Here is a 23,534-nt window from a genome sequence, read left to right on the forward strand (position 1 = left end):
CATGCTATCTTATAAAATAATGTCTTTAAAAATACAGTAAGCTTTCTGAAAACTACAGGCCAATATCAATGATGAACACAGATGCAAAAATCCTCAACAAAATACTAGCAAACAGAATCCAATAGCACATTGAAAGGATCATACACCATGATCAAGTGGGGTTTATCCCAGGAATGCAAGGATTCTTCAGTATACACAAATCAATCAATGTGATACACCATATTAACAAATTAAAGGTGAAAAACCATATGATCATCTCAACAGACGCAGAAAAAGCTTTTGACAAAATTCAACACCCATTTATGATAAAAACCCTCCAGAAAGTAGGCATAGAGGGAACCTACCTCAACAAAATAAAGGCCATATATGACAAACCCACAGCCAACCTGATCTCAACGGTGAAAAACTGAAACCATTTCCACTAAGATAAGGAACAAGACAAGGTTGCCCACTCTCACCACTATTATTCAACATAGTTTTGGAAGTTCTACCCACAGCAATCAGAGAAGAGAAAGAAATAAAAGGAAACCAAATCAGAAAAGAAGTAGTAAAGCTGTCACTGTTTGCAGATGACATGATACTATACATAGAGAATCCTAAAGATGCTACCAGAAAACTACAAGAGCTAATCAATGAATTTGGTAAAGTAGCAGGATACAAAATTAATGCACAGAAATCTCTTGCATTCCTATACACTAATGATGAAAAATCTGAAAGAGAAATTAAGGAAACACTCCCATTTACCACTGCAACAAAAAGAATAAAATACCTAGGAATAAACCTACCTAAGGAGACAAAAGACCTGTATGCAGAAAACTGTAAGACACTGATGAAAGAAATTAAAGATGATACAAACAGATGGAGGGATATACCATGTTTTCGGATTAAAAGAATCAACATTGTGAAAATGACTACTACCCAAAGCAATCTACAGATTCAATGCAATCCCTATCAAACTACCAATGGCATTTTTCACAGAATTAGAACAAAAAAAATTCACAATTTGTATGGAAACACAAAAGACCCCAAATAGCCAAAGCAATTCTTTTTTTTTTAACATCTTTATTGGAGTATAATTGCTTTACAATGCTGTGTTAGTTTCTGCTTTATAACAAAGTGAATCAGTTATACATATACATATGCTCCCATATCTCTTCCCTCTTGCGTCTCCCTCCCTCCCACCCTCTCTATCCCACCCCTCTAGGCGGTCACAAACCACTGAGTTGATCTCCCTGTGCTATGTAGCTGCTTCCCACTAGCTATCTATTTTACGTTTGGTAGTGTATATATGTCCATGCCACTCTCTCACTTTCTCCCAGCTTACCTTTCCCCCTCCGCATAACCTCAAGTATATTCTCTAGTAGGTCTGTGTCTTTATTCCCGTCTTGCCCCAGGTTCTTCATGACCTTTTTTTTTTTGCTTAGATTCCATATATATGTGTTAGCGTACGGTATTTGTTTTTCTTTTTCTGACTTACTTCACTCTGTATGACAGACTCTAGGTCCATCCACCTCACTACAAATAATTCAATTTCATTTCTTTTATGGCTGAATAATATTCCATTGTATATATGTGCCACATCTTCTTTATCCATTCTTCTGCTGATGGACACTTAGGTGGCTTCCATGTCCCGGCTATTGTAAATAGAGCTGCAATGAACATTTTGGTACATGATTCTTTTTGAATTATGGTTTTCTCAGGGTATATGCCCAGTAGTGGGATTGCTGGGTCATATGGTAGTTCTATTTTTAGTTTTTTAAGGAACCTCCATATTGTTCTCCATAGTGGCTGTATCAATTTACATTCCCACCAACAGTGCAAGAGGGTTCCCTTTTCTCCACACCCTCTTCAGCATTTATTGTTTCTAGATTTTTTGATGACAGCAAGATCCTTTTTGACCCACCTCCTAGAGAAATGGAAATAAAAACAAAAATAAACAAATGGGACCTAATGAAACTTAAAAGGTTTTGCACAGCAAAGGAAACCATAAACAAGACCAAAAGACAACCCTCAGAATGGGAGAAAATATTTGCAAATGAAGCAACTGACAAAGGATTCATCTCCAAAATTTACAAGCAGCTCATGCAGCTCAATATCAAAAAAACAAACAACCCAATCCAAAAATGGGCAGAAATCTAAATGGACATTTCTCCAAAGAAGATATACAGATTGCCAACAAACACATGAAAGAATGCTCAACATCATTAATCATTAGAGAAATACAAAGCAAAACTACAATGAGATATCATCTCACACCAGTCAGAATGGCCATCATCAAAGCAATCTTGAGAAAGAAAAATGGAGCTGGAGGAATCAGGCTCCCTGAATTCAGACTATACTATAAAGCTACAGTAGTCAAGACAGTATGGTACTGGCATAAAAAAACAAATATAGACCAATGGAACACGATAGAAAGCCCAGGGATAAACCCACGCGCCTATGGTCACCGTATTTTTGATAAAGGAGGCAATAATATACAATGGAGAAAAAACAGCCTCTTCAATAAGTGGTGCAGGGAAAACTGGACAGCTACATGTAAAAGAATGAAATTAGAACACTTCCTAACACCATACACAAATATAAACTCAAAATGGATTAAAGACCTCAATGTAAGGCCAGACACTATAAAACTTTTAGAGGAAAACATAGGCAGAATACTCCATGACATAAATCAGAGCAAGATCCTTTTTGACTGACCTCCTAGCGAAATGGAAATAAAAACAAAAATAAACAAGTAGGACCTAATGAAACTTAAAAGCTTTTGCACAGCAAAGGAAACCATAAAAAGACGAAAAGACAACCCATAGAATGGGACAAAATATTTGCAAATGAAGCAACTGACAAAGGATTAATCTCCAAAATTTACAAGCAGCTCATGCAGCTCAATATCAAAACAACAAACAACCCAATCCAAAAAGGGGCAGAAGACCTAAATAGACATTTCTCCAAAGAAGATATACAGATTGACAACAAACCCATGAAAGGATGATCAACATCACTGATCATCAGAGCAATGCAAATCAAAACTACAATGAGGTATCACCTCACACCAGTCAGAATGGCCATCATCAAAAAATCTACAAACAATAAATGTTGGAGAGGGTGTGGAGAAAAGGGAACCCTCTTGCAATGTTGGTGGGAATGTAAATTGATACAGCCACTATGGAGAACAGTATGGAGATTGCTTAAAAAACTAAAAGTAGAGCTACCATATGACCCAGCAATCCCACTACTGGGCATATACCCTGAGAAAACCATAATTCAAAGAGTCATGTACCACAATGTTCATTGCAGCTCTGTTTACAATAGCCAGGACATGGAAGCAACCTAAGTGTCCATCGACAGATGACTGGATAAAGAAGATGTGACACATATATATAATGGAATATTACTTAGCCATAAAAAGAAACGAAACTGAGTTATTTGTAGTGAGGTGGATGGACCTAGAGTCTGTCATACAGAGTGAAGTAAATCAGAAAGACAAAAATACCATACGCTAACACATATATATGGAATCTAAAAAAAAAAAAGAAAAAGGTTCTGAAGAACCCTGGGCCAGGACAAGAATAAAGACGCAGACATAGAGAATGGACTTGAGGACACCGGCAACGGGAAGGGGAAGTTGGGATGTAGTGAGAGAGTAGCATGGACATACATACACTACCAAATGTAAAATAGATAGCTAGTGGGAAGCAGCCGCATAGCACAGGGAGATCAGCTTGGTGCTTTGTGACCACCTAGAGGGGTGGGATAGGGAGGGTGGGAGGGAGATGCAAGGAGATATGGGGATATATGTATATGCATAGCTGATTCACTCTGTTATAAAGCAGAAACTAACACATCATTGTAAAGCAATTATACTCCAATAAAGATGTTAAAATAAAAGAATACAGTAAATTTTATAAGCAGAAAAATTTGATACTTTTTACTAAAAGATTATCAGTAAAATTCAACTCAAAAGTGGTATAGTAATATAATGGTGTGCAGTAGTAGAAATATTGAAAATAAACTGGATGGTGGGGAAGAGGTTTTGTAATTCTGGTATAGCAAATATTTTTGAAAAAATCATTCCTGTATCAACTTTGATGCCATCTTGATTGTTCACCTAGAGGCCATCTCAGTAATCTGGCCGTCTTTAGTAATAGGATGGAGTTAGAACAGGAAAACCGTATCAACTGTATATTTGAAATGACAGGCAAATTTTACTCTAACTTTAAATAATGGTAACTAGATTATGGGGTCATTTTTCTAGGGAACTCTGCTGCTTCTAAAAAGGAAGCCTAGGACCTTGATAAGAAATGAACAAACTGTGCCTTCCAGAAAAAGGAATTTTAAATACCTCTTGTTTCTGTCAACATTCTTTTTCTTCCTCTCGAGTGGCTGACACAAAAGTATGCCTAGAACTTTTATTTACCTAACAGGATTTTAGCAAAACCAAAAGCTTAAAAGGTGAACACAAGGTGAATAGAAGATAGCAACATAGCAGAATTCCAATCTTGATTTTAGGAGAACACAGATTTCAGGCTGAAAAGCAAGCTGATCTTAATACCTAGAGTCAAAAATTCTATTTTCTACCGTGAACCTTTCAACTCTGAGCAAAAGCCAAGCCACCAAAGGCACACAGGTGTTCCCAGCAGATAATCTGACATTTCCCCAAGGTGACACACTGTAAATATTTGTTTAACATTTATTTAGCTGAGAACCTGATAGTTGCAACAGAGAAAAAGAGGGCTTTGTCTGGCAGGGTCCCAATTTGCAAGCCCCACTGGGCAAAACAGACGTCCTGCAGATAACTGGGCCCATCATTTCTGAAGGCAGTTAGGTGACTCCTTGCTGCTACTGGATCCACGGGAGTGTCAACGCAACCCTCCCCAAGGCCCCCAACTGGATTCTCTATTATTACCAAAGCAAATATAAAAGTGTCCCTCAGAAAAGTTATGGTAGATTTAATTTTCTTCTCTTTTCGTAAGTTTTTAGAGCTCCTTTAATCAGGGCCATGGGCCATGAGTGAACCTGCCCCTTAATCTATGGGAAACTAATTGACCATAAGATGCTGGACTCCTTGTCCCATTTTCTCCACTAAGCTCTCACCAGTCAGTTTAAATATCTCTAGTGATAACAACTCACCATTTCCTGAGACAACATTTCCATATATATACAACTTTAGTATCCATAAAGTTCTCACTTTAGTTAAGTTAGAATTTACTTCTTTATGACTTTCAGTCCCTGGTTCCATTTTTGCCCTGTGGAAGCATAGAGAAAAAGTGTGCTCCCTCTTCCAGTCGTGGCCCAGGAGATTGGAGGGTGGCCACTGTGCACCCTCAGGGCCTCACATCTCCAGGTCCCCCAACTATTCTTCACATGAACAGATTCTGAACCACTATCCTGGTCATTTTTCTTTAAACATGTTTATCACTGTTTTGTTTCTGCTCTGTACATGAACCTTACATCTAAGATTTTCAACTACAGTTGACCTAAAGTCTTTTTAACTGATGCATATGAGTCAGTATTAAAACAAAAGCACTGAACCACCAAGACAATCCTCAAGAACAATCTAGTGTTTCCTCCTCTATTAGATCCAGGATTTTGACAGAAATGAACAAGAACAAGTTAATGTACTTTAGCTGGTTGTTCTGCCAACGGATGCTCACTCAGAAGGAAGTTAAATCATCTCTGGGAATACCATCCAACTCAATTTAAAGTTGTAATTATTTAACACACATATAGAATTTGATTTATGCATGAGTTTTCAGGAACGTATCAATTATACAAAGCAATGCACAACCATTATCAATGGAGTTTGAACTCCCATTTACCTAGACATTTAGGGGAGCTCCCTAATGGAAGAGTTTATTTATTGATTCATTTATTCCAACAAATATTTATTGAGCACCTACTATGTGTTGGGCACTGCTCTGAACACTGGGTATACAACAGTGTGCAAAGTCAGTAAGTTCTCTGCCATTGTGGTGCTTATAAAGTAAGACAGACAACATACAGACAAGCAAAAAGGGACACAGCCTTGCTGCAGTGTAAGATAACAGAACTACCGAGGGTGATCAGAGAATATATCTCCACAGAGATGTCTTTTGAACAGAGGGCATAGATCAAGGGGATAGATCCATCCTGGCAAAGGGAACAGCATGTGAAAAGGAAGCTGGGGAAAGGTGGACATTTTTGAGAAAGGTCAGTGCAGCTGTGGCAGGGTTGATGACACCAGAGAAGCAAGGAAGGTTTCAAAAGCCATGGCAAAAAGTTCAGCTTATAATCTAAGTCTAAGAGAAAGCCCTTGAATGGGTAGAGGCAGGGGAGTGACATCATCTAATTTGTGCTTTTATTTTTTTTCCCTTTCAGTTTTATTTAGACATAACTGACATACAGCACTGTGTAAGTTTAGGATGTACAGCTAATGATGACCACAATAGGTTTAGAAAATATCCATCATCTCATACAGATACAAAATTAAAGAAATAGAAAAAAATATTTTTCCTTGTGATGAGAATTCTTAGGATCTACTCTCTTTAACAACTTTCATGTAATAACGTACGGCAGTGCTAATTGTGTTTTTATATCATAATGTTGACAGCTAAGTGGAAAATGGATTAGAAGATGAAAAGAATGAGAAAAATATGCAAATCTTGCATCTCTGAAAGAGGTGATGAAGTTTATACCCTCCCAGAAACTCACACACCATCTCTGACTACCATATCAATAATAGTACTATTTATATTTAATAATAATTTACTTATTGTTTATAACAATACTACTTATGGAGAAGTTACTGTGTGCTAGAGAGTGCAGAGCATATATGAGCACTGTATAAATCATTCTGTTTAATACACACAAACCAACCCTATGAAGAGGGTATTATCACTTTAATTAAACAGATGAGGAAACTGAAGGTCAGGAAGGCCAACTGAAGTGCCCAAGGTCTTATAATTGGCAATTGGCAGAGCTGTGGTTTGAATCAGGTTTCATCTGCCCCCCCAAACTTTCAAGTGCATTCTCTGCATTTACCAGATTAATTTCTCTAGGCTCCAGTGAACATAATTATTTGGGGAAAAGCATAGCGCTTTTGAAGAAGTTCATTTGAAGAACCTCACTCAACCTCTTCCACAATCCTATAGGGATTGAGTACATGACAGAAAACTGTCCGGTAAATCCCAGGTTTGAGATATAATCTTTAATCTCTAATTTAGCTAGATAAAGAATTTTTTTCAGATAATTTATCTATTTTCTTGACTAAAAAGTGGATAGCAGAACGTGACATATCTCATCTTTTTTTTGGACAAGTTCAATTAGGTCCTGCATGAGAAATACTGACCCCAAAATAGATGTATTAGCTAAACTTTGATCAGGACGTGATGATCCAGGTATTGTGCTAAATGCTTTAATATGAGTTATCTTAGTCAAAAATCAAAAAATATGGAACACTTCACAAATCTGCATGTCATCCTTGCATTGGGACCACACTAATCTTCACTGTATTGTTCCAATTTAGTATACATGCTCCCAAAGCAAGCACTAGATAAGAATTTTTTATTTCATGTCTACAGATGTTAAGAATATCTGCTAAGCACCTAGGGTCAAATCAACACTCCAGAGGAAAAAAACCAATAGAAAACACATCCATTTTTAAATGTTAACGATTTATTTCATGAGCAAAGTTTCTCTGCAAAGTATTAGAGGATGTGAATAGGGTGATGATGATCAGCAATATCTCCTGGGTGTCTTCCAGAAGCAAAGCCAAGGCGGGACCTCTCAGGCCAGTTAACCCCGCTTCAGCTTTGATAAATTCATAGACCTATTATTTCAACCCAGAGGGAAAGGGTGATAGCTACATATCAAAAGCATGTGGCTGCAATGTTTGCTTCCTCTTCCAAACACAGATATTTTAAGTGTATCCAAAAGTCATCCAGGGGCTTCCCTGGTGGCGCAGCGGTTGAGAGTCCGCCTGCCAATACAGGGAACACGGGTTCGTGTCCCGGTCCGGGAAGATCCCACATGCCGCAGAGCGGCTGGGCCTGTGAGCCATGGCCGCTGAGCCTGCGCGTCCAGAGCCTGTGCTCCGCAACAGGAGAGGCCACAACAGTGAGAGGCCCGCGTACCGCAAAAAAAAAAAAAAAAAAAAAAAGTCATCCAGAAACATCTGTTATTCTCCTGGCCTAGGAATTGTTCATCTTTCTCTACCTACATGCTGATATTTTTAAGCTATTCATTCTAGCCCACATATTTTTAGGGCTACCTGAATTGTTTATCAGTCAAATCTCTATATTTTGAGTTATATTTCATTCAATCAATATAGTTATGGATTATCCTGTATTATAAGATATCCTTTAATTATCCTGTATTATAGTCCATGATACACACACTTATTTTTTAATAAATGAAACACTTAATGAAACTGTTTAATGAAACTGTTAAAGTTCATTGTTATATAATATAGTTGAGTACAGTTGAGGTCTCAAAGGGACAGGTTAAAAACCATACTACTTATACATCCCACTCTACCTTTTTTTTTTTTTTTTTTTGGCGGTACGCGGGCCTCTCACTGTTGCGGCCTCTCCCGTTGCGGAGCACAGGCTCCGGAAGCGCAGGCTCAGCGGCCACTGCTCACGGGCCCAGCCGCTCCGCGGCATATGGGATCCTCCCGGACCGGGGCACGAACCCACGTCCCCTGCATCGGCAGACCACTGCGCCACCAGGGAAGCCCCACTCTACCTTTTTAGATTAAAGTCTAAATGTTATTAAGTACCTATTTTCCCTAGGATGGAATATAAGCAATTCTCTATTATTTGAATAGTAGAGTAGTAGAGAAAATGAGTAGAACAAATGATCCAAAATAGTGAAATATAAGAAAAAAATGTTTGATATATAAAAATATAAGAATTACTTTCTACAATACATTTTACCTTTCTGAACTTATTTTACTTATTAAATTTAGCTTGCAGATCTCATGCACATGCTAAATGAAAGCAGGAAGCACTGGTCTGAAAGTACAATCATAAAATTAAATATAATAATGAATGTAATAAAATGTAGGACAAGTCCCTGAATGATACCTGAAAATTGACTATAAATTATTACCCACTGTAACAGAAAATGGAAAACTCTCCTATGAGAGCATTTCTCAGGATGAACCAGGTCAGGAGAAAAACAATTTTACCTAAAAGTACCCTGAAGACTCTGGGCAACTTAACTAGAATTTTACAACTGATTTAGCTGAGAGTAGAGATTGAATTATCAGAAAAAGGATGATCAAAATGAGTTAAGAGTCCCCTGGAGGCTGAATGCACTCTCTTTCATTGTCTTATATGAAATTTATATCAGTATATATAAATTTCATGGTAAAGAAAGAACTTTCATGTTAAAGAGAGAAACTCTTTTATATAAGTATATAAATTTATATAAGTATATATACACACTCCTGAGTCCATAGAGAAATTAAAGCAAAGAGATATAAGTGAAATTGTTTGAAATTAGGGAGAAATGGAATCCAACTCCAGCAGCCTTAAGTATTCTACCTAATTTTCTTTTAATCCATGTAGTATCCTACATTTTTTCCAGAATCCTTCAATATTTAGCATATGTTAGAAATACTCTGTGCTCTCAATGTCATTAGTACTGCCCCTCCTTTCCAATTCACTGATAGCTATTGCTGACATTTACTGAGCTCTTCATAAAAACCCCTGCACTTCATTTAATCCTCATGTGAACTTTGTAAAGCACAATGATTATCTCCATTTTACAGATGAGTGGGCTGAGACACGCAGCTCCAGAGCCTGTGTATTGAATGGCGACCCCCAAAAGGCACGTCCATGTCCTAACCTCGGGAACCTGTGAATGTGACCTTATTTGGAAAAATGGTCTTTGTGGCTGTAATTAAGTTAAAGACCTTGCGATGATGAGATCATCTTGGGTTATCTGGATGGGCCCTAAATCCACTGACAAGTGTCCTCACAAGAGCAGACGCACACAGACGAGAAGGCCATGTGAAGATAGAGGCAGAGACTGGAGTGATGTGGCCACAAGTCAAGAGTGACTGAAACCACTGGAAGGAAACTGGCAAAGAAAGGAAGTGAGCCTCTCCCCGGGACCCCTGGCACAGTCCCCACCAGACTTCGGACTTCTAGCTTCTAGAACTGTGAGATAATAAATTTCTGTTTAAGCCACCCAGCTTGTAGTAATTAGTTATGGCCGCCCTAGAAAATTAAGACAATCATCACGCTATAATGCCACTGTTCTAGGAATATAAAGGGCCTCTCTACTACCATGCCATAGTTTGACTCTTCGGAAAGATCTAACAGAGTTTCTCTCTTTACCATGAAAGTACCCTCTGCAAATGATTCTTTCAGGGGAAACATTTTCCTGAATGTGGTGTCTGTTAATAGTGCTTCTATACTTACTTCTACAAATCAGAATCTATTGTTTCTTTTCTACTCAGTTTTTATTTTACGGCAATGTAGGTTTTTTCCAGTTAAAATAATAAAAACCTTCTCTAGGTCCATCCACCACACTACAAATAACTCAATTTCATTTCTTTTTATGGCTGAGTAATAGTCCATTGTATATATGTGCCACATCTTCTTTATCCAGTCATCTGTTGATGGACACTTAGGTTGCTTCCATGTCCTGGCTATTGTAAATAGAGCTGCAATGAACATTTTGGTACATGACTCTTTTTGAATTATGGTTTTCTCAGGGCATATGCCCAGTAGTGGGATTGCTGGGTCGTATGGCAGTTCTATTTTTAGTTTTTTAAGGAACCTCCATACTGTTCTCCATAGTGGTTGTATCAATTTACATTCCCACCAACAGTGCAAGAGGGTTCCCTTTTCTCCACACCCTCTTCAGCATTTATTGTTTGTAGATTTTTTGATGATGGCCATTCTGACCAGTGTGAGATGATAGTGAAGTAAGTCAGAAAGAGAAAAACAAATACTGTATGCTAACACATATATATGGAATCTAAAAAAAAAAAAAAATGGTCATGAAGAACCTAGAGGCAAGACGGGAATAAAGATGCAGACCTACTAGAGAATGGACGTGAGGATATGGGGAGGGCGAAGGGTAAGCTGGGACAAAGTGAGAGAGGCATGGACATATATACACTACCAAACGTAAAATAGATAGCTAGTGGGAAGCAGCCACATAGCACAGGGAGATCAGCTCGGTGCTTTGTGACCGCCTGGAGGGGTGGGATAGGGAGGGTGGGAGGGAGGGAGACGCAAGAGGGAAGAGGTATGGGAACATATGTATATGTATAACTGATTCACTGTGTTATAAAGCAGAAACGAACACACCATTGTAAAGCAATTATACTCCAATAAAGATGTTAAAAATAATAATAAAAACCTTTGTCTATTCAAAACTTTCTTTGTACATTAAATTAGTACAAATAACATGGAACCTATCTGTACTTAAAAATGCAATTCATTTTCTCATTACTACACTGAAAACTTTCTAACATTTTAATTCAGAAAATAATTGATGTTATATATGATTATGTACTTAACAGTGCTTTGAAATTTTAAAAAACTGTATACTTACTAATTCAGATATTCCATAACATACTTTTATTGATTTACTCTCACTGAAAATTATTACTTCAATATAATATAATATCGAAATTACATTATTTCAATATAATATAATATTGAAATTGTATTACTTCAAAAACGTGGGAATGTGTTCAAAGGTACAAACTTCTAGTTATAAAATAAATAAGTCATGGAGATGTAATGTACAGCATGGTGACTATGGTTAATAATACCATATTGTTGGGCTTCCCTGGTGGTGCAGTGGTTGAGAGTCCACCTGCCGATGCAGGGGACATGGGTTCGTGCCCCAGTCCGGGAAGATCCCGCATGCCGCGGAGTGGCTAGGCCCGTGAGCCATGGCCACTGATCCTGAGCGTCCGGAGCCTGTGCTCCACAACGGGAGAGGCCACAGCAGTGAGAGGCCCACGTACCGCAGTAAAAAAATAAAAAACATGTTGTATATTTGAAAGTTACGAGAGATCTCAAAAGTTCTCATCACAAGAAAAAAAATTTGTAACTGTGTGGTGATGGATGTTAACTAGACCTATTGTAGTGATCACTTCACAATATACACATACATTGTATCTTTAGGTTGTACACCTGAGACTAATATAATGTTATATGTCAATTATACCTCAATTTAAAAAAAAAAGAAATGAGCTTACAAGACACATACACAAGTACACTGACTCACATGTTCTCCCCCACCCTCCCAAAAAAGAAAATTCTTTCTAATCCTATTCGATATTGTGCTGGACAGTCTCTGTTTGTCGCTCTGCATCTACCCTTCACCCTCCTCACCCTGCTCTGGGCTCCAGTGTGGACCGTAAGAATCACCCAGCATCTCACCCGTACCTGATTTAGATGAGATTTGGGACTTCTGAACTGATGATATTGGGATGAGATTTTGGATCTCATCTATTGCACTCATATCAATTGCTCACCCTTGCCCAACTGTTGTGGGTGAGTTCAGTCAGTAGGAGGCCCTGGCAGAGGAGAGGGCAAGAGGAGAGTGAGGTCAGGGCATCTATTCCTTCTTCTCTCTCCCTGCAGGACTGAAGGGCTGGCAGTGGCTGTGCCCCTCTGCCTCGAGTCACAGAACTTGGCTTGTCGGGAGACCCCCTGCCCACAACTACAGCTTTTTCCAGGTCTGCCTGCTCTTTGCCTCTTTCAAGTCTTGAGTAGTGGAACTGCATCGCATTATCATGAGACCCTGATGCCTCTCATCCTTACTTGTTCTCTTAACCCTGCCCACACCGCCATAAATCGTCTCTCCAAAGAAATCTTTTCCATCGCCCTTGGAGTGTGCTGTCTTCTACCAGACCCTCAGCGAAACAGCTACTGACTACCCCAGCTGATAACCTCCATCTAATAGCCTGAATGATTTCTTCCCATAAATCAAATTATCCCAGATTTCCCAAAAATGTCTACTTCAAAAGGATTACAACTGGTGTGGGATTTTTTTTTTCCTTTAACAACAACCAAAATAAAAGTGGGTAGCTCGGGATGATTTTGTTCTTCTCAGACACTTCTGCTACCACTGACTCTTATCACTGAATGCTTTTCATTCCAAAATACCTGTCATCACCATCACCGACGCACTCGGGGAAGGCAAGGCTGCAGCCAAAAAGCATGATGTGTTGATAGCAACCAAGGCGATGGAGGTACATGAAGAACTTGAGGAACTTCTCCATTTCCATGTTTTTGACAATAGAGAGGAGAGGTGTCAGCGTGGTGTGGTAGGGCAGCATCTGACACTGGCTGTGAGTGATGTTCATGCAGGCACCTGAGAAGGCAAGACAATTATGTTTAGGAAAAGACACATCAGAATTATATATTTATAAACTCATTTGATATGATAGACTAATGTGTTCATACAATAAAATATATTCTGTAAGTCAGAATGATTATAGATATACAGTAAGGCACATACATACATAGCAGCATTATTTATAATTGCCAAGATATGGAAGCAACCTAAGTGTCCATCAACAGATGAATGAATAAAGATGTGGTGTATATATATATATACACCACGTCTGTATTGTATAATACAGGAAATATAACCAATATTTTATAGTAACTATAAATGGAGTGTAACCTTTAAAAATTGTATAAAAATAAATTTTTTAAACAGAAAGCAAGAAAAAAGTGTGTGTGTGTGTGTGTGTGGTCATGAAATCAAGCTGCCAATACTCACAAAGGGATAGCATCTGTGTGCTGGGAAAATGTGTGGAAAAATACACTCTCACACCTAGCCAATGGGCAATCACTATTCTGGATCACAGCTGGGAAAGGCAATATGTATCAAACAAATATTTTAAACATGCATAGCCTTTGACACTGTAATATTTCTAAAAATTTATAAGGAATTAATCATGGTTGTGCACATGGATTTATCTACAGGGATCTTCATCTCTGCACGGTTTATACTTTTTAAAAGATAGCAATCACCTAAACATTCAACAAAGGGAACTGGTTTAAAATATTATGGAACAAACAACAGAATGCTCAGCTACATGAAAGATGCCTTAGAAGACTATTAATCACATAGAATGAGACTTATAATAAATAAAAATTGCAAATCACAAAACAATATGTATACCATGATCCTGTCTTTAAAAATACACGATTATTCAAGGATTTCCAACCCTGCCCATGTTTAGGGTCAGCTCAGAGACTCTGACCTCATTTTCTTCCAAGCTGGCTCTCCCGAGCATTACCACCTCCATGGCCTTTCCTTCTCCTTCATGCCATAAATTTGCATGGTTGGCCAAAAGCTTAAGGGCATGACATTTTTTTGGACCTCATCAAACTCATAATACAAAATGGGAAATAAAAGAATCAGAAAAGAAGAAAAATCCAGATTAAAATCTGTATATAGAACACAGATAGACATAAACATGAATTCAGCTTTGCATGAGGGCCAAGGTGGGGAGTTCGGGGCAAGTTTCACAAGTATGACACTCAAATCTTTTAGGAGGGAAGTTAAAATGCATTTCAGTTTGGGGAGCATTAGAGGCTGGAAGAAGGTATAGAGAGTAGACTTCAAAATGACACAATTATATGTATTGTGCTATAAGCAGAAAAGCTTGCTTAGAGGAGCTAAGAGTAAATTTATCTCCAACAAAAATATGAAATCATTCAGTATCAAGAAAATATTTATTACAAATCAAGCTTGTGCCAGGCACCACAACAGGTACTCAGATCTCCTAGTTCAGAATTATCTCATTTTCACAACCCAGTAAAGTGATATCATATCTATATTACACATGAGGAAATTCAATATCAGAAACCCTAAGACATCTGCCCAGGAGTGCACAGCTATTATGTGGAAATTCCAGATCTTCAAAGCTATGCTTTCTGAGAAATTTCCATTTGGAGCCACCCTAAGCTAATGCAAAGGGGGTTACGATGTGAAAAACAGTTCTTTAAGAAGTTAATTCCTAATGGCCCATGAAAGGAAGAGGCTAAAAAGCACATAGTGATATATCACATAGTCTGCATTTAAATTCATAGATAATATACCATGTATTCTGATCACATTATCATTCATTTTACATTGCATTATTTTCTTTAGGGGTCATCAGCTTTGGGGTTTATACACTTGATTATAAACCATATTTGGTGAGATGACCAAAAGGCTCATTTACCCCACCGAGGCAAAGAAAACACAACACCGAGAGAGCATTTGAAAAATACATGATAATGAGGAAAATCATATTTTGGTTGGCTATACTATGTTCATGGCAGTGTGAGTTGCACAGAAGAGATTTCCTAATAGCAAATTCCCTTGGGAAAAGAGAAAATGACAAAATAATAGTCTGAAACCTTAAAATATGTCTCAAAATAATTGGTATGGACAAAAATAAAAATGTCTTATATTTATAAAATGGTTTTCTAAAGTTTTCCAAACCACTCTTATTAGGATTATAATCTCTCATTATAAATGAAGAAACTAAGGCTCTCATATGTATGTAGGTAGATAGAAAGGTGATGGATGGATGGACGGGATGGGTAGACAAATAGGTAGCCAGGGAGACAGACAAAAAGTGATTTGCAGGGACTACCCTGGTGGCACAGTGGTTAAGAATCCACCTGCCAATGCAGGGGACACGGGTTCAATCCCTGGTCCAGGAGGATACCACATGCCGCAGATCAACTAAGCCCGTGCACCACAACTACTGAGCCTGTGCTCTAGAGCCCGAGAGCCACAACTATTGAGCCCACGCACTGCAACTACTGAAGCCTGTGTGCCTAGAGCCCGTGCTCTGCAACAAGAGAAGCCACCACAATAAGCCCGCGCACCACAGTGAAGAGTAGCCCCCGCTCGCAGCCACTAGAGAAAGCCTGTGCAGCCAAAGATAAATTAATTAATTTTTTTAAAAAGTGATTTGCAGACGGACACCCAGTCAGTAATAGAAGCAGGACTGATACATGTGTCCTCCACCTCTTAGAACAACATTCTTCCCACTATACCGCAGCTGTCAGTAGCAGAGCAAATGCCAAAGGAATTCAAGAGCAAGAATTCAATGTAGAGTGAACGATCAGGGAAGATTTAATGAAGAGGAAGAACTTGATTTGCTGGTTGAATGATATCTAAGGTCTGGACTGGCAGAAGGGTTAAAAACTGAGAGAGAAGCATTGACATATATACACTACCAAATGTAAAATAGACAGCTAGTGGGAAGCAGCCGCATAGCACAGGGAGATCAGGTTGGTGCTTTGTGTCCACCTAGAGGGGTGGGATAGGGAGGGTGGGAGGGAGACACAAGAGGGAGGGGATATAGGGACATATGTATACATATAGCTGATTCACTTTGTTATACAGCAGAAACTAACAACATTGTAAAGCAATTATACTCCAATAAAGATGTAAAAAAAAAAAACAAAACAGGGTACTTAACGAGTGGTAGAGAAAAATTACTACAAAGACAGAATCATAATTGCATGTAACACAGAATGACCAAAACACTTGAATCTGGGCAGAAAGGTTCAACAAACTTAGCTGAGAATTTGCTAACAGCCAACAAATATAAAAGGGAATTACTCTTTAAGACTCTTGATTTCAGGCCTTTTATATTCAAGTAACTGTGTAAATTTCCTATCATTCCTACTGTCTCAACCTGTGTGTCAAATATTCTTTTTTCCCAGAATGTTCCATTGTCTTTGAAACATGTAACTCTAGTTTTGTATTTGTACACATTCTCACGAGGGGCAAATGAGTTTTCATAAGTCAGCTACATGCTGGGCACCAGGCAGAGTCATTTCTCTGAGGGGAAAGGGAAGGGCACTTTTGGAAATGGACTCATTTGTTGCTGCTCCCTCTAATTTGGTTTTCATAGGGTAAAGAAAAGGGTGGAATGTTTGTTTTTCTTCCCTGAGAATTTACTACTGAGTCTAATAGAAATTAGAAGTCAGGGTTGCTACATAAGAATGTATAAAAAATACAGTAGATGTAATTAACCATAGCATTCCTATAGACATCATAATGTGTCTTTTAAATAATAGTTACTTTAAATTGGGGAACTTGGGGAGGAGAAGTTAGAAACAGACCTGAAGAGCAAAATTGCTTCCTGATTCAATGGATTTCTGGTGAAGCAGAAATATTTATTCTAATTAGCTCTTAAATTCTGAAACAGCACTACTAATAAGGCACGATTTAATAACAAATTTTCAGAGTATGCACTGATTACAAGATAGGTCCCAATTTCAGAAAAAAATTAAATATGAAAAAATAAAATGCTGCTTGCATTTGAGAAGATGAGTTTTTGATTTTTTGTTTTGTTTTCTTAATCTGACTCAGTAGTTTCTAGATCAAACTGGGGCTTTCTCTACTCATATCACATTGCTAATACTTCTAGATGCAGTAATTAGGAAGGAAAGATGGGTCTGTTTTAAGAGCTTTCCTTATGTTCATTTGGAAATTATGATAAATTCTGTGTTGTCTACTTCTGGAATTAGGTAATGTGGAGTTAGAAATTAGTTTCTTATATGCTTTTTTTTAATGTAAAATTAACTTAAGAAACTTCTGACTTACACAGAATTTATTTCAACAATGGGTTCTTTTAAAAATCCATTAAAATCAAATAAAAATCATTTTTAAATAAAAGCAAAATAGTATCTAAACCATAATGATTATAACAGATAATAGTGTTATTAGACAGGAAAAATCTTCTTAAATTAAAAATCATGAAATATCAACTTTCTAAAGTACTTTGCTATCTTTTGTCTAATAACCTAACAGGAAAACTTGGTAACCTTTCTGACTTCCTATTTATGATTTCACACTTAATTGAAGGACTACTGGTAAAGATTCCACTGTAACAGGAGGCAATATTTTAACAGAGCATGGTTGGTTTGCCCTAACTTAGCTAAACTGACTTATTTTAACTCATGAATTTGCTTCACAGGATTTCCTCGTGGAGGCGTCTACATTTGTCTTACTTCCACATCCTGAGAATTCGATGGGGTTGTAAAGGAGGGTTCTCTGTACACAGCCCTTTTCCGTGGTTTGGTAAGAAAGTCATGGCAGGGTTGGCCTCTTCACACGTTTTCCTTTTCATTTCTGCCATCCGGTCTGTCAAATTTTGTTGTTGTTTTCCCAGACGATATCGTTTATTCCCACCTCTACAGTTTAAATCCCAGCCTTTTATGGTCATATCTCCCACTTTTATCTGAATATTTTTGTCCTCAATATTTACTGTAAAACTGTAACACTCCTGGCATTGTTCTTGGCCCTTCCACATACATTGGCTCATTTGCCCTCCTCACAAGTTACTCTGTTTCACAGCTGAGGAAACAAGGTTAAGTAATTTCCCACAAGATGCACACAGCTAAACCTAAATATCCAACAACAGAGGCATGGATAAAGAGGATGTAGTATAGATACAATGGAAAATTACTCAGCCATAAAAAAAGAATGAAATAATGCCATTTGCAGCAACATGGATGGACCTAGAGATTATCATGATAAGTGAAGTAAGCCAGACAGAGGAAAATAAATATATGATATCACTTACATGTGGAATCTAAAAAATAATTGATACAAATGAACTTATTTACAAAACAGAAATAGACTCACAGACACAGAAATAAAAGACTTATGGTTACCAAAGGGGAAAAGGTGGGGAGGGACAAATTAGGAATTTGGGATTAACATATATACACTATTATACATAAAATAGATAAACAATAAGGACCTACTGTATGGCACAGGGAACTATATTCAATATCTTGTAATAATCTGTAATGGAAAAGAATCTGAAAATATATATATATAAAACACACACACACATACATAACTGAATCACTTTGTTGTACATCTGAAACTAACACAACATTGTAAATGAACTATACTTCAATAAAAAAAATTTTTAAATTAAAAAAGTTAAAGATTCACACAGCTAATAATGTCAAAGCTGAAATTCAACTCAAGTCATCCTAACCCAAATCCAAGTCTCTTTCCATCAACAGCTGTGTCCATAATCCAAACATTATAGTTGAAGACATCGTCTCCCCTGAATTTTTCTTTTTTTTTTGTTAAAGTTATTGTGACACAGTACTGCTCATTTTATTTTTACTTATTTATTTATTTATTTTGGCTGCGTTGGGTCTTCACTGCTGTGCATGGGCTTTCTCTAGTTGCAGTGAGTGGGGGCTACTCTTCGTTGCGGTGCACGGGCTTCTCGTTGCAGTGGCTTCTCTTGTTGAGGAGCACAGGCTCTAGGCACGTGGGCTTCAGTAGTTGTGGCACACGGGCTCAGTAGTTGTGGTTCGCGGGCTCTAGAGTGCAGGCTCAGTAGTTGTGGTGCACAGGCTTAGTTGCTCCACGGCATGTGAGATCTTCCTGGACCAGGGCTCGAACCCGTGTCTCCTGCATTGGCAGGCTGATTCTTAACTACTGTGCCACCAGGGAAGCCCCTCCCCTGAATTTCTACCACCCTCAGTGGGGCCCCATGAGATCCATGGAGGCAGGTGGGGTCTTTTTTACTACTCATTCAACAAATATTTATTGAGCTCCTACTCTGTGTCAGGCACTGCTCTAGGTGCAGAGCAAATGACATGATACAAAACAAAGTCCCTGCCCTTATGGAGCTTATAGTCTAGTCAGGCGAGACAAAAAACAAACACAAATAAATATTGTCTGGCATTGATATACATAGTCATAGTCCTAATGCTCAGCAAGAAACAAAGAAGCAGATGTGCCTCTTTAAGGAGAGACTAATATCACAATAAATCTATTCTTACTAGGACAGGACAAAGGACTATTAGTTTTGAAAGTGAACTCCTTCCTTAAGAAATGTACCAGGGCTTCCCTGGTGGCGCAGTGGTTGAGGGTCCACCTGCCGATGCAGGGGACACGGGTTCGTGCCCCGGTCTGGGAAGATCCCACATGCCGCCAAGCGGCTGGGCCCGTGAGCCATGGCCACTGAGCCTGTGCGTCCGGAGCCTGTGCTCCGCAGTGGGAGAGGCCACAGCAGTGAGAGGCCCGCGTACCGCAAAAAAATAAAAAAAATGAAAAAAAAATAAATGTACCAGAATTAAATATTCAAGCAGCACCAATATGTATTATAAAATTCAGATGCCAGTCTTTTGATTTCCAATAATTCATATTCATGCTCAAGCATTTTGCTTGTTGCATCCTGTCTTCATTGTTCCTATTATAATATTTAAGTTGTCATCATTTCATATTTACTACAGATTCACAGCCATCAAATAAGAACATCAAAGGGAAGCAAGTGCCTTCCCTCCACTAGATTAATCATAGCAGCTCAGTTGCGGGGGTGAGAAGCCACAGCAAAGGCCTGCTTCAGAGAACCCGCCTTCTCGGGGGACAGCAAAAGTTCCCATAAGCATCCCATTCAAAGTACTCCTGGGCCTCACTATAACATGATCCTAATTTGTTTTCATTATAACAATAGGACTGCCTGTTAAGATCTTGTTTATTTATGTGTTTATTCTCAGTATCCTTCCACATCCAAGTAGACACCTTGTCTTGTGACTAGAAACCACTGGATACCAAAGAGTATACACCCAATAGTTATTCACTGAATGAATGAGATTAAATGGAACAATGTCTTCACTACAAGATTTCTTATTGAACAAGATGGAATTAGACATGAAAAAGGCCAGTATATATGAGACCCTAGGGCACTAATGTTGATGGCTAATATTGCTACAAATATTTTTAACAATCTGTTCCCTAGAACTTACCACGGCACAGGGAACCATCCCATACTGTTCCCTCCACCAGACTGATTCCTATCTTGGACTCCACTCTGGACTATAGTGCAGTAGTTGAAAGTGAAAGAGCAGGAATTACCCTTCGATCCCGTAAAAGGCAAATGTCCCATTATCCTTAGGCATACTCAATTCTTCTAGCATGAGACCTCACCATAGTAGAGAAAAAAAAGGAAGTTGTGCTTACAAGCTGTAAAGGCTGGAGAAAGATGAATAGCTGAGCACCTTTATGCCAGAGCTGCAAAGAGCTCTGAGGAAAGTGTGGGTAAAAATGATCGCTATGGCTGCCAAGACTAGGCTCAAACACTGTAAGCTATGAGAGTTAAGTAAAAGCCAGCTACTCCAAGACTGAGACACAGAAGCCAAAATCTACCTTGAGCCTCGGTCCCACCCACCAGGCTGTGTGACCTTGGGGAAATTACTTCACGTCTTAAAACCTCCTAATCTGTAAAGTAGCAATAATGATGTGAATGAGAGGTTGTGAGGATCAAATTTGTCAACTGAGATAAAAAGCTTATCAAAGTCCTCATACTGCTGATGTTCAACTGATATTTCAACAGCATTGGTGTCTCCAGCAAGAAAAAATAATACGATTCAGAGAGAGGATAGGATGAGATGAGCTTACTTTGCAGTAAAAGCCTAAATAAACCATTAGTATCTATTCAAGTTCCCTCTTAATAAAAAACACATCTTAAATTTCATTTCCACTTATTGTTTTATAGTAAAATAAAACAATTTAAAGCTAAGGAAATAGATGAAAAAAATCCTTGAGTACTTTCTAGGCTGAATGTTTGCTAAGTATTTTATATACAGCATTTTATCTAACCCTCCCACAAGCCTATGAAAAAGCTGTTTTTATTCACATTTTACGGATATTGAGACAGATTCAATGAGGGTGAGAAAGTATTCAAGGTTACATAGATGTTAAGTTGTAGAGTTGAAATTAAAATCAAGTCATGCTGATCCCATAATCTGTTCCTGTCTACTGTATCATTCTGTCAAGATACCATTAATTTTAAACATCGTAAACTTACTTCATTCATTGTAAAATATTTAGATGAATCTCTTTGAATTCAAGCAATAGAGCTGCTTCTCCATGATTAGTAAGCACTAAACCTTCTCAAAGAAAACACTGAATCTGCTATTAAAAACAGGTTACCTGTCCTCACTGAGGGACGAATTGGATTGGGAATGCTTAGTGTCTATTCCTGGCTGTATTATGAAGTCCACCCAGGTCAGGACTACATCAGCAGAGTGAAATAATGAAGGTCATTCTGTAGTCTAGATAACTCACATGAAAAGTAACATTTTGCGAGAAGGATTTCTGGGACAAACCAATTTAAAAGGATATCGTGTACATTGGAAGATCCGCAAGGGGGTTACAGTAGGATAAGAAGGAACAGAAAGTTACAGACAGGACCTCTCTATGAAGATCCTGGCTTTTTAACTAACTCTAAACATCTGTGAATCTGAACATATTAACTATTTTGTTTCTCATAAGAGAAAATCAAAGAGACAAAAGGCACACTTTCTTAATGAGTCATCTGTGACATTTGTAAAAAGTCTTTATAGACATAATCAAGGCATAGGTAAGCCAATGTCTTGCTAACTTACACTCACACAAAAAAGTTGAGTACCAAGGATAATGCTGTGTAAATTATCAGACTTAAGTAAGAACTAGCTACTCTTGCCGGGAGAAACATGAGGTTTAGGGTTTAATATTCTCTACACAGTTACATTTATTCCAGACCTAACATTTTTAATGCAACCTCAAGCCTCTTGGTGAAGTCTTTTGCCAATCTTCAAGCTTTCACAGTCGATATATATATATAAATATATATCTCATTCTCTCCTGTCATTCATACACACATCCATACCACCTGATTCTAAGATGTTTAAATGGTAGCTAAATGCTCATAACTTGATGGAACTCATTCATTCAACAAATTCAATGCTTTGACACAGTGAGAGGCCTATACTTTATTGTAAATTGATTATTCACATCCCATAGAACTAAGTAAGATGTAACATTTCAGCTGTCACATCTCCATCTACCAGTCATTTTTCATTAATTTTAAAAGAACTAGATTGTGTCCCCATATAATTATCTATCTTAGGATTATGAATGATTGAATAATAAAAATAATTCAAATTTATATGGTGCTTTCAAGTTTGTAAAACACCTTTCCCATACTCAGTATGATGGTTCCACAGTCTGATTCAAATTCTCCTTTATTTGTCTCTATTTATGTGGCCTTTGACAAGTTACTGAAATTCTCTGTTTATCAGTTTCCTCATCTGTAAAATGAAGATAAAAATATCTGTGTTATGGGGTTAGTGTCAGGATTAAATGGTATTTACAAATGCCTATCATTAGCACATATGATAAACTATAAAAGTGTTTGCTATTATTATTATCTCATTTGTGATTCACCGAAACTGTGAACTAGACGGGAGAGAGATTTGTATCTATGTTATGTAAGTAGGAATACTGAGACAGAGACATTAAGCTTTCATTCTGTGCTCTTCCTATATATATAGGATCAAAATTCAAGGTTTCATCAATTGGTTTGGCTTACTTGTAAAATAAAATAATGCTGAGTATTATTTTTTAAAACACTCATTGTTTAAAAACATTAGTTATTCATTGAGAAAATATTTAAGTCTCTATTAAATAAAGGCACTGGGCTTGGTGCTGTGAAATTAAAAAATCAGAACTTGAAATTAGACCACATTTTATTTATTTAGCCA

At 37.9% G+C, this 23,534-nt stretch overlaps 1 protein-coding gene and 1 non-coding gene across 5 annotated transcripts in view; both read right to left on the reverse strand.

Annotated features, from left to right (window-relative positions):
* CORIN (corin, serine peptidase) overlaps window positions 1-23,534 on the reverse strand; it is a 254,774-nt gene that overhangs the window by 162,194 nt on the left and 69,046 nt on the right. For all 4 annotated transcript variants that reach the window (XM_030880459.2, XM_060299302.1, XM_060299301.1 and 1 more), the window contains one exon: window positions 13,119-13,326. In XM_030880459.2, the coding sequence (XP_030736319.2) occupies window positions 13,119-13,326 (208 nt within the window). The remainder of the gene's footprint in view (window positions 1-13,118; window positions 13,327-23,534) is intronic.
* LOC115865757 (U6 spliceosomal RNA) lies at window positions 7,420-7,525 on the reverse strand. Its single transcript, XR_004044415.1, has one exon. It is a non-coding gene; the product is annotated as a U6 spliceosomal RNA (small nuclear RNA).

The sequence above is a fragment of the Globicephala melas genome, chromosome 5 (assembly GCF_963455315.2).
Source record: "Globicephala melas chromosome 5, mGloMel1.2, whole genome shotgun sequence".
Classification (NCBI taxonomy): Eukaryota; Metazoa; Chordata; class Mammalia; order Artiodactyla; family Delphinidae; genus Globicephala; species Globicephala melas.